At 48.0% G+C, this 14,819-nt stretch overlaps 1 protein-coding gene across 3 annotated transcripts in view; it reads right to left on the reverse strand.

Annotated features, from left to right (window-relative positions):
- Positions 1-332: 332 nt before the first annotated feature.
- TTLL4 (tubulin tyrosine ligase like 4) overlaps positions 333-14,819 on the reverse strand; it is a 39,888-nt gene continuing 25,401 nt past the window's right edge. For 2 of the 3 annotated variants that reach the window (XM_047872140.1, XM_047872141.1), the window contains exons 5-19: positions 12,827-12,948; positions 12,281-12,391; positions 11,846-11,922; positions 10,956-11,147; positions 10,780-10,862; positions 10,427-10,555; positions 8,617-8,739; positions 8,217-8,315; positions 7,761-7,895; positions 7,199-7,336; positions 5,678-5,780; positions 4,783-4,993; positions 4,572-4,642; positions 4,083-4,168; positions 333-3,606 (exon numbers count right to left, since the gene is read on the reverse strand). In XM_047872140.1, coding sequence (XP_047728096.1) covers positions 3,348-3,606; positions 4,083-4,168; positions 4,572-4,642; positions 4,783-4,993; positions 5,678-5,780; positions 7,199-7,336; positions 7,761-7,895; positions 8,217-8,315; positions 8,617-8,739; positions 10,427-10,555; positions 10,780-10,862; positions 10,956-11,147; positions 11,846-11,922; positions 12,281-12,391; positions 12,827-12,948 — 1,939 coding nt within the window. In that variant the 3' untranslated portion in view covers positions 333-3,347. Of the gene's footprint in view, positions 3,607-4,082; positions 4,169-4,571; positions 4,643-4,782; positions 4,994-5,677; positions 5,781-6,318; positions 6,368-7,198; positions 7,337-7,760; positions 7,896-8,216; positions 8,316-8,616; positions 8,740-10,426; positions 10,556-10,779; positions 10,863-10,955; positions 11,148-11,845; positions 11,923-12,280; positions 12,392-12,826; positions 12,949-14,819 lie in introns of those variants that run through there. The other variant, XM_047872142.1, reaches the window with a different exon arrangement.

The following is a 14,819-nucleotide window of genomic DNA, read 5'->3' on the forward strand; positions in this document are numbered from 1 at the left end:
TGGACGCTTAACCAACTGAGCCACCCAGGCACCCTTTGCTGTCCCTTTTTAATTAGTTTCTCTTGGGATAGGACTGAATACTTCACATATTTGTAATGCTTAATGTAGGTATTATTTTCATATTATTTATTTTCTAATGTTTATTTTTGAGAGACAGAACGTGAGTGGGGAGGGGCAGAGAGAGGGAGACACAGAATCTGAAGTGGGCTGAAGTGAAGCATCTGGCTTCGGCTCAGGTCATGATCTCACGGTTTGTGGGTTCGAGCCCCGCACTGGGCTCTGTGCTGACAGATCAGAGCCTGGAGCCTGCTTAGGATTCTGTCTCCCTCTCTGCCCCTCCCCGACTTGTGCTCCCTCTCTCAAAAATAAATTTAAAAAAAATAAACATTAAAAAAATTATTTAAAAAACCCTGACTTTAAAAAGTTAGATGACATGCCCAAGGTCACACAGCAGAACTGAAATTAGAACCCAACGTCAGGGGTACCTGGATAGCTCAGTCGGTTAAGTGTCCAACTCAATTTCAGCTCAGGTCATGATCTCAGAGTTCATGAGTTTGAGCCCTGCAATGGGCTCCGTGCTGACAGTGCATAGCCTGCTTGGTATTCTCTCTCTGCCCCTCCCCTGCTCGTGCTCCCTCTCAAAAATAAACTTAAGAAAAAAAAAAAAAAAAAGAACCCAAGGTCAGATTACAAGGTCCATGCTCTCTTCCTATCACAACACCACTATTCTTCATTGGTATTCATTCTAAATCAGTTTCTGATCAATCCTGAGTGAATTTGAAGTAAACAGAATAGTGACTACCTTCTATGCCCCCACCCCAAATCCCTACTCCACTGATCCAGAAATATCTTGTACTTCATTTCTTGACTCCGGAACATTCCATTCCGTCTCCAAACAGGGACTGTTATCAATTTAAAAAAAAACAGTGGACACGTTCTGACATTTATCCTACTACACCTCCAGATTTAAGCTTTCAACAAATCTTACTTCTCCCAAAGTCCTTATTGAGCTGAATACCTTAACACAGGTGTTCATTGCTAAACATGTATGCTGAATGCTTAAGCAAGATTTTTTTCTCTCAAGGGTGAAGAGGGATTATAATCCCCATTCCTTTGTCCCATGTGGCAAAACACCACACCTTCAGAGATTGTAATAGGATGGAAACTAAAAATAATGTATGTATAAGGGTGCCTGTGTGGCTCAGTCAGTTAAGCATCCGACTTTGGTTCGGTCATGGTCTTACTGTTCATGAGTTGGAGCTCTGCATTGGGCTCTGTGCTGACAGCTCAGAGCCGGGAACCGGCTTCAGATTCTGTGTCTCTCTCTCTCGGCCTCTCCCCCACTCATGCTTCCTCTCTCTCCCTCAAAAGTAAAAACATTAAAAAAAAATAATGTATGCATAAACACGTTTTAAACTATTACGGACACTTATTTTCATTACCTATTTAACTTAGTAAGCTCCCCTCCCACTCCTTATCCCATGATGCTGCAATGCTGGTCCCCTCTCCAGTTACAGGGATGTCAGTGCACTGGTTATGCCTTCTGGGGATTCTCAGCTGGCAGGCCACAGAACTTAAGCTAGTTTCCAAAGAATAAACCAGCTCAGCCAGGCCTCCACAGCCAAGCCCTTGCACCAGACCAGCCACCACAAAAGTACTTATGCAGGTGGCCAGTTTTCTTAGGAAGGCTGCTGACTGCTCTCATCACAAGGTTTTGACACTGCAGTGGAGTACCACACTAAGGTGGCACAGGACAGAGCTGGCTTCAATTCTATCAGAACAGATTTAAGGACCGCCAGGGCCTCTCCTGCTGGGCCTGACTTTGAAGTCCTTGCTACTGAGCAGCAGGTAATATCTCAGGACTTTGTCACAAAGCTTTCTTCACAATTGTCAACATGGCCTTCAGACTGACCAGCGCAGCCATCTATTGCATGGCCTTGAACCCAGTCAGGCCTCTCAGTGACTTTTCCATGGCTCCATCCCAACTCACCACTTAGAACTCCAGAAGCCACGAAGCAGGGTAATCATCTTTATGAAATTCAGAGAGAATAAAGGCAAAGAGCCTGGGGCCAGGTGGATTCATGTTGGGCACAGCTGCTAGACAACTGAAGTGAAGAGACCACAGGGCCCAGGAACGAGTGAGCAGCTACCAGCAAGTGCTGGGTTGAGTTGAGGAGAAACCATAGTTCAAGTGAAAACCACCTTTCTGATCCACTATTCCACCGCGTGCTTCCCCTGGGCATCACTGGGCCCCAGCACAGAGAGGAGAACTTCTGGTTCAGGTGTTCGTGTTCTTTGTACTCACAGTTCGCTCAGTCAACGTTTATTGAACACTCGCTGTTTACGGAGTCTTGGGGAGGGAGGTAGATTCAGTGAAGAGTACAAGAGTTTCATCAGCGGTCTGACTAGAAGGCCATTCTACAACGGTGACTGCTCCTGCAACCCACCGGCCATGCCCCCAGACTCTGCTCGCCTGGTGGCCTGTGAGCTAGACCCCGCTAATCAGTGAAGGAGGTAAGAACCCACAACTTCCTGTGTGTTGTGGGGAAATCGCAGCTCCTTCCGCCCTGCCCCTGGGTTGTGTTTTTTGATGTGTAGACACAGACAACAGCAACTGGGATTACCTGGGCTCCTTCACTGGGGCCACAGCAAATTCACAAAGCTCAAGACCTCTTACCTCACAGATAGCGAAGAGCTAACATTCATGAGAAAGAAGTCTATAAGGTTGAACAGGTAGTGACGTGAGGTCAGAACAGACTCAGGGCTATTGGCTGCTGGGTATATGAAAGGAAATATGAAGCCCCTAAAGACTAGGATGACAGGAAATGGGTTCATCACGTATGGCCTCTCCCTGCCTGTCTACTGAGGAGGTCAGAAGGTTTCTCAAAGTGGCTCCTCGGGGCACAGTGTGGGGAAGAGGGTGGTGGGGAGACCTGAGGAGATAAGGACCTTCGGAGGGACCTCCTCAATCACAGGCAAAGGACTTCAGGCCCAAATATGTTTGATGTGTTTTTTCCTCCAGAGCTGTAACTCATTCACAGCACCAAGGCCTCACACAAACCACACGTGGCTCTCTGAAGTTAGAAACCAAACCCTGCTTTATAAGGCTGAGTGGCCATCAGTGGCTTCTCTGCTGGGATATGAGGTACCAGCCAGTGAACCTTCCTCACCTTCTCCCCATTCCCACCACCCCTCCAGCCCTTCAGATACCCATCTCTGCAATTCAACCACTTCAAAAAAATACTTTGAGGAAGGGGCCGGGGCTCAGGCTAGCTGGCCAGCCAGCCAATTCCCATGAGGTAGCTAACACCGGTGCTCCTAGGCAGGGGCTAATGGAGAGAGGCCAGTCATGGGCTCACAGCAGCCAGGAGTGAGTCACCGGTTGACTGGGAGGTGGGGGAAGCAGAGAGTCTCAAAGTCTGCCCAGAGTACTTGATCAGAGGCAACATCTGGGTGGAGAGGCTGGGCTCTTTGCTGGTATCCTCACTGTCCCTGGAAGAACTGGGTTTTCTGGGAAGAGAAGAATGGCCAGCTTGGGTCTTCTTGGGCTTGGGCATGGTCCCATCTTCAGAGAGTGGTATGCTTCCCTCAGAGAAGCTGTGTTTTCTGAAGAAGCGGGTGGGAAAAGAAAGAGATGGCTATGTGGCTGAGACTTCAGCCTACGATTTGTCTTTAGAGTCTGGACCAGACATTCACAACACTATGGCGCTACAGACCATGATTACACGAAGATGTAAATAACCGTAAAATACACCTTCTTTATCTGAAGGCTAGAGAGCTTGGTGCAAACACGAATGTGTGAGCGAAGGAAGGCTCAAGGAGCCCACAGCTAGTGAGCACGGCTAAGAGGGGCTGTGTCTGCAGGTAACCCCATGCTCCAGCTCAGCTTTGCTGGGCAGAAGGGGAGTCACCAGGCAGAGGACACTGGCTGCACATTGTGATACGCATATCCCATATGTGGCTGCATATCCCACCAACCCGCAGTTGGAGAATGCTGATCTTCTCATAATCTGGGAAGGGAGGAAGAAGAAAACTCCTTGAACTCACATCCAACACCATTCCCTTGCTCAGACAGCACTCACCCCAGCTTGCCAGTCTCTGATTTGTTGAAAGCACTGAGTGCCACATCACCCTTTGGGACAGTCAGAAGTGATGTTGGGAGAGACCACTAAAAGCAAAGGAAGCAGTGAGGTCAAAAGGGCTAGGCAGAAGTCAGGAGGGAGTGTTTGGGGTCTTGGGACTCTTTCCCAGCTCTATGGAGCACTGAGTGACCATGGGGCTCTCCTCTTCCCTACCCTTCAAGCATGGGCCCATCTGGGACAAAAATCTCTGTTCTTTCCAGATTCAGGCAAGAAGTTGACGCTACAAAGCACTCTTGGCTCTTGAAAGAAAGGCATCCAGGGAGTCCCGGAGGCCATTACTCCCTTGGAAGGGAAGAGTCATGAGACACAGAGACAAGGCCTAGGGGAGAAGTGAGAAGGTCTGGATCTCCATCCAACTCTCGCTGCACTCTTCAGGTGGAGTGAGGGACTGACTGAATTTGTCCCCTCCCCCGCAACGGTGTCACTCACCATTGGAGCAGAATCAGAGACAACTCCTGTGTGGAACCCTTTGTAGCACCAACTCCGAAGCAGATCTACTCCTAGGACAAGATTAGCAGGGGTGGGACTTAAGAGGGTGGAATCAACTGGTCAATTCTTGCCAGGGAGGCCCATTTCTTGGTCTACTGAGATTTAATCACTCACTAAACATGGCCTCCTGTGGGTAGGGAGGACACATCACCTTTGAGCTTGTTGCCATGGTACTTCTGTTCCCACTGGGTGGTGAGAATGTTGAAATATCGTGGCTGCTCAAAAAAGCGGAGATAGCGAGAGGAGATTCGAGAAGGAAAAATTCGTTCAAATTGACCGCGGCGAGAAAACTCATCTTCCATCTCAACCAGAATCCGAACATCATCTGGTGTCAGGACATCCAGCACAGACGCATAAAAGTCCTAAGGCCCAAAGAACAGAGAGGAAGAGGGCGTGACAGAGAGTGTGAGCTGGAGGCAGAGAATCCAGAAGCTGGGGACAGTGAGCACAGTTCTGAGGTCCTAGGCTCCAGGACTCCCAAGGCAGCACCAAGGCCGACTAGTGGGTCATCTCTGGAACTCATCTATTCCCAAGCCTACTGAGCTTTGCTGTCTGGGGAAGATGCCATTGGTCCAGGTAGGGGAGCCTCTGGGACACAGAGATTTTAAGAGGTTTGCTGGCTGGAGTCAGGAGCAGAATCCAACAACTCTGATTTGGTAGCAGCCTTTTGTCTGCTACTGTCATATTTGGCTCCCTCATCTGCTCTGAGAAGATGTCAACCCTCCTAGGGGTTCAACGCACCTCAAGGAAAGAAACCCAAAGGATCTATGGCTCTGACAACAAGGGATGGCTAGTATAGCATTTTGCTAAGAGCAGTGGTTCTTGACCATGCGATAGAGGCCATCAACTCTCTCCTGGAACGACACATACGCCAGCAGATCTCTGCACACCAAGGGATCATGGACCAGGGTTAGGAAACCCTGTCCTAGGGAAAGGGAAAACCGGTCGCCTTAGGGTCCCAAATATTTGACTGAGGAAACTTTCTGTTGGCACTCGGTGTGTGTGTGTGTGTGTGTGTGTGTGTGTGTGTGTGTGTAATCTCCTACCTGATCAGGAATTTTCTGGGTCAGATAATAGGCTTTCTTCATCTTCTGTGCAGTGAATTGTTCTGGGGTCATTCGACATTTGTCCCTGGGGGAGCTGGGCAGGCTAAGGCAATGGATGGAAAAGAAGCAAACGGTAAGGTCAGCAGCTTCACATCCTGAAGACATGAGGAGAGAGGGTCCATCCCAGGACCCTAAGCTTAACTGGAGAAGGAAGATACTCTTGGTCAGGGTCAGGGGACTCACTAGGGCACCAAGGTTAAGTGGTTTGTTGGATGGAGTCACATCCTTCTCAAGAGAAGACAAAGAAGTTTAGAGGAATATTTGTTACTTGAATAGATCACACCATAATGCCCTGTCTGGGCGTCCAAAGATCAATTACCATGGAAAACTGAAAGAGTATAAGGTACCTCATTAGGTTGCATTTCAGTAGTTAAAAAAAAAAAAAGAGGACCCCCCCCCCCCCCCCAAATAATTGTTGGATACTTCAGTTTCATTTGGTGGACACTTCCTAAGTACCCAGCTCAGCCCTACTGGCTGTGTTATCCTGGGCAAATCACATGACCTCCCTGAACCACAGTTTCCTCATCCACATTACTATGATTACTGCTGAGAGACACAAAGATAGCCTCCAAAATACTCACAAGACGGCAGGTGTCAAATGACAACCACAGCACAGAGCCAAACAGGAGTCTGCAAGGCATGGTGGGGAAAGCAAGTTTTGTTCCTAGCAAATCAGGATTGGAATCCCAGCTCTACCACTTTGTAGCTGAATAACCATGGGTGGGCTACTTAACCCCAGTGATTTTCAGTTTCCTCATCTGTAAACTGAGGATACTTAATACCAACCTCATGGGGTTGCTGTGGAGATAAGTTACAGGATTCTCCTTACACACAGCAGGTACCAACTAAATACTAGCTCCCTTTCCTCAAGATTGGTTCCAAGTGGTGTGGGGCTATGGTGGAGAAAGCCCATGTAGGGCTGGCTTCATGAAGATTCTGTCTTCAGCTAGGCTCTCATGGATGGGTGAGGTCACAACAGGGAGGTCTGACTGAGGGGAACTTCAGGAGGAAGAATCCCAATGAGCAGAGGAGGGGATACTATAGGAGGACAGCGAGAAGCCATATACATTGCAGGGGGGGGGGGGGACTCAATTCACTGATCCTTAAGGATCCTTCCAACTTTGAGGTCCTATGAGTGATTGATTTGTCAGAGCACAGGAGCCAGGGGGAGAAGTAGAGGGAGGGGCACCTGGGAAAAGGAGGCTGTGGCCTCCAATGTGCCTGTGAGGAGTTCAAAGCTGATTCCCCACACCCTGTTGGAGATTCCTGAGCTGGGAACAAGATAACCAGACATGCTTTTGAGGGGCACTGACGTGGGAAAGGTGTGTGGATAGACTGTGGGGACAGACTGAGTCGCAAAGGAGACCATCAGGAGGGGGCGCCCAGACATCATCCCTTCCCACAGTCACCATGGGGCTGTTCATGCTGCCAGGTAAGCCACAGCCAAGCAGGGAGGCTGACCTGGTGCTGGAGCTGCTAGAGCTGCTGGAGCTGGAAACCATATCCTCTGTGTTGGGCAGAACAAAGCCTGCCAGGTTCAGAAGGTCACGGATCATCTGGCCTTTGATGCTGATGTCCAATGGAGAGTTGGAGTGGAGGCTTTGGGAAAGAGTACAAAGAGCAGTAAAACTGTTTCTGGTTATGCACCCAAGTTAGGGCTAGCCCCATTTACTCACTGCCTCCCCAACTCATGTGCATCATCATGGGGGACTTCTTGCCCCACAGATAGTGAATAACCTCACTCAGGGGGGGTTCCTGGCCATGACTTTCATCCACTAGGGCAAAAGCATGCAGTAGGGATCAAGTTGAAAAGAGTAACTTTTAACAATCTCTCTCCATCCTCAAAGACTCTTGAGATAATGGCAAAGAATGAGTGAATGAGAAAAACAGACCATGAAGGGAAAACACAAATTCTAGTGAAGGAGAGGTCTTCCCAAAGTCAGCAAGGCATGGGGGGCAAAGGGGTAGAGGATCACGGAGCTACAGGAAGAGTTCTACTCAGGGCCCTGAGAATCCCACTTACCTTGGGGAAATGTTGACCTCTAGGACCCAGGGCTTGAGGTTCTCATCCAGCATGATGTCAAAACCAAAGAGCTCGTGGCAGCTATAGGGCCGCCGCACGTACATCTTCAGCAGGCTGGTCACATAGGGTTCTGACCTGGTCACAGGGAAGACCAAGTATTCAGCCCAGCTCTTCCCAGAGAGCCCTACACAGGCCGCCCTGCCAGGGGAGTTGCCCAGAGATGGGAGAACAGAAGTAACCCAGGAAAAGCAGCTCCCAAGAGACGCCTCTGATCCAGAGCCAGCTTCTGGAGAGGAAGTTCAGTAGAAGAGCAGAACTCTATCCACTCCCTCCTACTGCCCGTCCTCAGAAACTGACACACAGCATGGTCAATGTCTAGGACACAGCAGCGTGGAGGCCCATAAGAAAAGGGGATCCAGTGGCAGGCCTTGCACCCAGGGTGGCAGTGTGACTCACGAGATGATGGTTTTGACAACAACATCCTTTATCTTCTCCCAGATGGCATCGCTATTGATTCCCTTCTGGCTCAGGTAGTTCCATAAGGCCTTTAGTGCCCTGCAAGGGTGGGACGGGGGTAGTATTTGGGGTTATATTCGATGAATGAGTGATCAAGGAAAGAGAAAGAGAAAGAAAAAGGAGTAAGAGGTCCAAAGGTGTTTTCTCCACATCTCTTCTTTTGAGGTTTTCAATTAAGAAAGGAGCGTAGATGCAAACAGACCAATTCCGAAGTGCCCAGTGTTTAAATAACCTTTGGGCTTTACATCAATACTCCGCTCACCATTCCCTTGAACCTCCCCAAAGGCTAGAACCTTGTGCCCCTCTAGGCCTCCACTTCATGGGGGCCCAGCCTGGGTACCATTTGTGGCCCTGGCAGGCCGTTTCATCTGAATTGGCCTGGTACTCGGCATTCTTCTTATTGACGCTGTAGTTGGTCAGGTGCATGAACTTGTTGCCAAGGCTCTTCATGGAAGGGGAATACCTGGGAGTGAGGAAAAAGGCAGAGGTAAGATAGAGAGATGGCAGGCAGACAAGGGTCCAAACATTTCCCAAATCCTGAGGAGGTAAAGGACAAGTGGACAGATCTTTTCAGATGCACAAGAGTCTGAGAAGTATATCTGCCAGTAAGGTTTCTAAAATACCACAGCTCTTTTATCATGAGCAGCTCACAAAACTCAGGAAAACTTTTACTTATGTTGACTAGTTTCTTATAAAAGGAGATGACAAGGGATACAGATGAACAGCCAAGTGGAAGAGAAGTATAGGGCAAGGGATGTGGGACTCCTCTCCTTCATCCCCACCTTGGTCCTGCAGAAAGACCCAACCCACATTCAATGAGGTAGAGAACTTTCTCATTTCCTAGTCCCCAAGTGACAATACGATTTATAAGAAACTGACCTCTGTGTCCCTGCCCCTGGTTCCTGGCACAGAGCTACCAAAACCCTTAAGAATTCCTCAGTAATAAGAGCATTAGAAGCATCTTTTGTTCTCATATATGGTCTTTGACCCCAGTTCCTGACACATAGCTCCTGAAACCCTTGTAATTTCCTAGGCGACAAAAGGGTCTTTTGTTCTAATGAGGCAACTTTGGGTGGGTTCCTGGATAGGGTCTGATCACCAGACAGACCAAAGCTTGAAATCTTCGACCCCGCCCCCCCATTCTCTTAAGAGGGAGAAAGGCTAAAAACAGAACTGATGATCTGAAAGGCTAAAAACAGAACTGATGTGTATGTGATGAAGCCTCCATAAAAATTCTAAAAGTAAGGGGTTCAGGTTCTGGGTGGGTAAGCACGTGGGGCGTGCTGGGAGATTGGTATCCAGAGAGGCAGGGAAGTTCTGTGCCTTGTCTCCTCTGACACCTTGCTTTGTCTGGATATTAATCTATAATCAAACTTTACCATCTCCTTTTATGGTAAGCTTCTCTGGCAAATTAATGGAACCTGAGAAGGGGGTCCCAGGAACCTCTGACTAATAGCAGACCAGTTGTCAGATGCATAGGTGGCACATGGACTTATGACTGGCGTCTGAAGCAGGAAGAAGAGGCAACCTTGTGAGAATGAGCCCCAACCTGGAGGACTGGATGCTCTGGGGACTGGATGATCTGGGGGCTGGACAGTGGCAAGAGTTAAATTGTAGGTACCCAGCCAGTGTCTCAGAGAACTGCCTCATGTGGTTTAGAAAAAGCCCCAATGCATTTCATGACCAGAAGTGTCAGAAATGAAGCATTCCATGGGGAGCCTGGGTGGCTCCGTCAGTAAAGCATCTGACTTCAGCTCAGGTCATGATCTCACAGTTTGTGAGTTCAAGCCCCACGTTGGGCTCTGTGCTGACTGCTCGGAGCCTGGAGCCTGCTTCAGATTCTGTGTCCCCTCTCTCTGCCTGCCCCTCCCCTGCTCATGCTCTGTCTCTCTCTCTCCCTCTCTTGAAAATAAACATTAAAATTTAAAAAAAAAAGAAAAAAGAAAAAAAAGAAATGAAGCGTTCCATGTAAAAGGAGACATAAGGAAGGAAAAGAAGACTGGGTTTTCCAAATATCCTCCTCCTTCTCTCTTGTTAACCCAAACTACCAAAGTGTGTTCTTTCTGCTCAGCATCCTCCAGTTTTTCTTCTCTTTCAGGAAAACAAACCCCCCAGAGGAGTCAGGATGCGGCCTCACCACTACCACATACTTGCAACTGGCGAAGCGGACGAGTCCATCTGAAAAGAGGTAAATCCGCAGAGGATCGTAGGAGGTGACGTAAACATAGATTCGCAGATCAAACTTGCTGCCGCTAATGAGGTAGGGTTTGTGTAGATACCTACACGAGGAAAGGCCAGCTTCAGGGACATGACCAATGAGACAGGGCTCAGGATAAAATGGCAAAAGCCAGCGAACAGTCCCTGGGATAAAGACCTTAAAACATTTGGCGAAGGAGGTCTTTGGCTGGGAGGACACAGGACAGAAGAACACTATAAACAGTGAATCTCCAGGTTGAGGAGATGGGAGAATGGGGAGCCAGATGTGAGCTAGAGACAGGCTCACCTCTGTACCAGGAGAGGCCTTCGCTTGGGGAGCTGACTCCACTTGTGAATGACCTGGATGCCGATGCCTCGAGCTGACGCTGGCTAGAAATCAAGTGGAAAGGAGACGAGATGTGCTCCCGGCCCAATACACCACTGTTCCCCATTTTTTCCTACCACCCACTGTGATCCACTCACCGGCTTAACAATCCACTTTTGGCGGCTGCTGCTCTCCCAAGCTTTGCGCAGGAGCTTGGCATCCTGAGGCAGGATGAAGGACTGGGGGAAGAAGCTGAACTCCTTCTTGCCAAAGCGGCTCTGCATGCGAGACAGGTTCCGCCACAGTCGGTCCTTTCGCCCAATCTGGAATGAACCTGGGAAGTGGTTTAGCTACAGAAGGGACAAAGGGTGAGAGCAGGGGGATGGCCCTGGTGAGGCCACGAGGAAGAGAGCAAGACTCATGGTACCGTTCCAATTTCCTTAAATGACAGCATGAGCCCTTGATCCATCTTACCATCACCATCTAATGGTAAGTACTCAGTTACATAAGTACCAAAAGATGACAAAAGCACACACAAAACACACCAAAATGTAGTGCTCTCAAGGAGTTGATAGTTCACGAACAGCCGTACAATAGTGATTAAGTCAGATAAGTGCAAAGAAAAAGGTGTTTTAAGTCTTTTGCCATGACAGCCTGTAGGACAAAGACAGGAAAGCACATGGCCTTCATTAAGTCTGGGGGCAAGGGACTCCTTTGTTTCAACATTAGACCAGCACCCTCTTTATGCATATTCAGCTTGGGGGAGTGGAGGTGACGCGCAGCAGTTACAGGAGAAACATGATCAATGGAAACAGGTGCTGCACCTCCAGACACATTAGAGGGAAAAGTGTCTCGGGCAGTCTGCCACTGCTCGGAACACCGCCCCTGCACCGCTAGAGGTGCGCGGTCTGCGAGGGTCCCACCGCACCCTCCTCCAGCACTGCCTCTGCTCCTCTAGACACCTTCCTGGCTTCTCCACGGCCACCCCCCTCTTTCCTTGTTCCCAACACTGACCTCCTCCCGCCTGCTCCCCAGAAAGGACCCCTACCTTCTGATGCTCCCGAATGGATCGGAAACTAGGAGACTTCATGTGATGACCCCAGCAGCCCAGCCAGTCATCGTTTCCTACAGAGGGCACATCAGGGAGTCAGTTCTGTTAGCAGCTCAGTCCTTGGGATGGAGAGGCTCAGAGGCCCCAGAAATACCACTGGGCCTGGGCACAGCTCCCAGACCCAGTTTTCTGAGAGTCGCCATGGAGCTGTCCTACACGAGGCTCTGGGGTCAGGAATAGAACAACGGCTCCTTGTCTTCTAATTTTGAGGAACAGGCTCCAGCCCAGAAGGAGTTCAGAGCTAGGTCTTCCTCTGAGGTTGGAAACTTCAGGACAGGGTCCCCACATATCAGGAGGTAACTAGGGCTCTCCTCCTACCTAAGACCATCTGTTGGGGCAAAGAACAGGCTTGCATTAAGGCAGGTGACTCACTTTTGCTGATTTTGAAGTGGGACCGTCCAATGGTCTGCTTGACAATGTTGGGGGTCACTGTGCTCATCTTCCACCGGAGCAGCTTCCTCTGCTCCCAGGGAAGTTTCTCCACTGGGGAAAAGGGATGGGGGTGAAGAAGAGCACGAGTCAGGATGAGAAGAGGAAAAAGGTGGCACTGTTGCTCAACTTCACCTAGGTAGACAAGCCACTAAGTATTGTTCCAGGCCAAAGTTTCAAAGGAGAAGTCCTTTGTAGAGTAAGGGGGGCTGCACAGGGTTGAGGAACACAGAAAGGAGGGAGGTTGCAAGGGAGAAGAAACAAGGCTAGAGGGCAAGAATGGGGCATGAGATTATGGGGCTGACAAGGGTCAGCTCAGGACAGACAAGGAAAAGTTCCCCATTTCAGACTGGTGAACCAGGTGAGGTACCGAGTGCCAAAAAAAGCCACTCTGGAAAACCCTTGCTACCTTATTGCCACCTCCTCCTAACTTTGCTAGCATCCTTCTCCTGGGGGTACTTATGGACTTAGCCACTTGGCCAGGTTTACCTCTCTCATCCCGGGTGCCAAAATAGATGGTAGGGGGCACATTGGGAAAGAGACTGTAGATGAGAGCTGGTCGGACAACTTTCTCATTGGAAAGGGGTTTGGTCAGAATCTCTGCACAGCTCCTAGGATGAAAAACAGACACATGGTAGAGAAAGGGAAGTCCACAACCGTGGAGTGCTGTTACTACGACATATACTTTCTTTCGGGGTGCTGTTTTTAAGTTTATTAATTTTGAGAAAGTGAGAGAGTGCACACGCAGAGGAGGGGCAGAGAGAGAGAGAGAGAGAGAGAGAGAGAGAGAGAGAGAGAGAGAGAGAATCCCAAGCAGACTCTGTGCTTGAGGCATGCAGCCCAATGCAGGTCTTGATCTCACCAACTGTGAGATCATGACCTGAGCCAAAATCAAGAGTCAGATGCTTAACCAACTGAGCCACCCAGGAGCCCTGGGGATGCTGTCTTTTAAATTGTGATTCTACAAAGACAAGTGCTCAGTAATTATTTTGCAAATAGTAATCCATAAAGCGCTAGGGCTAACCCATAAGCTACACTATTAAATGTCACCTAAAGACCAAATTTTCCAACACTTCCTTCTGTGATTCAGCTCCAAAATTTCTAGTGACAGGTCACAGGCAGGGGAAGCCCCTGAAAAGAGTGGTTCTGCAAGTAGGTAATGGGTCTGGGTGCGTGCAAGAGGAATATGCTACACAGAGACAAAGAAGAGAGAAAAAAATTGATAAGAATAATTAAAAAGGAGTAAGAGCAGAAAAGACCTAAGAAGAACAGAGTTTTTAAAAGAAAAAGGAAAAAAAAAGTGAAAGAAAGAAAAGAGTGATACCTCTAGCACATTTTATATGTAGGTTAAATCTGAAGATACACAGGTAATTAATGCTTTTCTCCATTTTGGAAATGATTTGTGGTATCAGATTTTTATGTAACAGTATGGTAACACAGGTCTAGGAATCTGGGGCAGTGGGCTATTGAGTCCCTACTGTTGTTCCAACAGTGGTTAGCCAAGATAGCCAAGGCTATCTCAAGGGATCTCAAATAAATGAACACCTCAACTATGTATTGGGTACAAGCTGACACACGCAGACCATTTCTTTAAATAGCATTGGGGGTGGAAAAAATAGTTATTACTCTCTCTGCTGAGTCGGTATGATCCACAGACATTACTGTTTTAAGATTAATCTTTAGATTCTAAACAGCCATTCTACCTGTTATTTTACAGCACACCAGAAATCAGCACTTCAGTGTTTTAAATCAAGAATTTTTAAAGAATGTTATTGGGTCACGTTAAATACTAATTCTCAAGGAAATAATGTCACTGAACTCAACTCTTAATTCCTCATTTCCAAAACAGTCTACTTGAAAGGCTTTGAATTTACTGAGTATCAGAATTTAGGATTGTTGAAAACCCAGGTGCCCCAACAAATAAACATTTTTAAAATAAATAAATAATTTAAAAAATATATGTATGTGATGGTTTATAGCAGCTTTATTCCCAACAGCCCAAACTGGAAATGACCCAAGTATAAATATCCTTCAACAGGTAAATGTACTGTGGCATATCCTCACCATGGAACACTACTCAGCAATAAAAAGGAATGAACAACCTTGATGCATGCAACAACCTGGATAAATCTGCAGAGAATATGCGGAGTTAAAAAAAAAAGCCCATCCCAAAAAGTTACATGTGGCAATCATCTTATTCTTATTTTTATGATACTCTTGATGAAATCAAGATGAAATCAACTTGTGAAAAAGTTATAGAACAAATTAGTGGTTGCCAAGCATTAAGGAGGAAACAGGCACAGGAGGGAGGGAGGTTTGGCTATTAGGGCAACAAGAGGGATTTCTGCAGTGATGGAAATACTTGTATCTTCACTAAGGTTAATATCTTGATTGTACTCTATGGTACTAGCTTTGCCAAATATTACCACTGGGGAAAACTGAGTAAAGAGTTCAGGGGATCTCTCTGTATTATTTCTTACAA

Source organism: Prionailurus viverrinus, chromosome C1 (genome assembly GCF_022837055.1).
Source record: "Prionailurus viverrinus isolate Anna chromosome C1, UM_Priviv_1.0, whole genome shotgun sequence".
Lineage (NCBI taxonomy): Eukaryota > Metazoa > Chordata > Mammalia > Carnivora > Felidae > Prionailurus > Prionailurus viverrinus.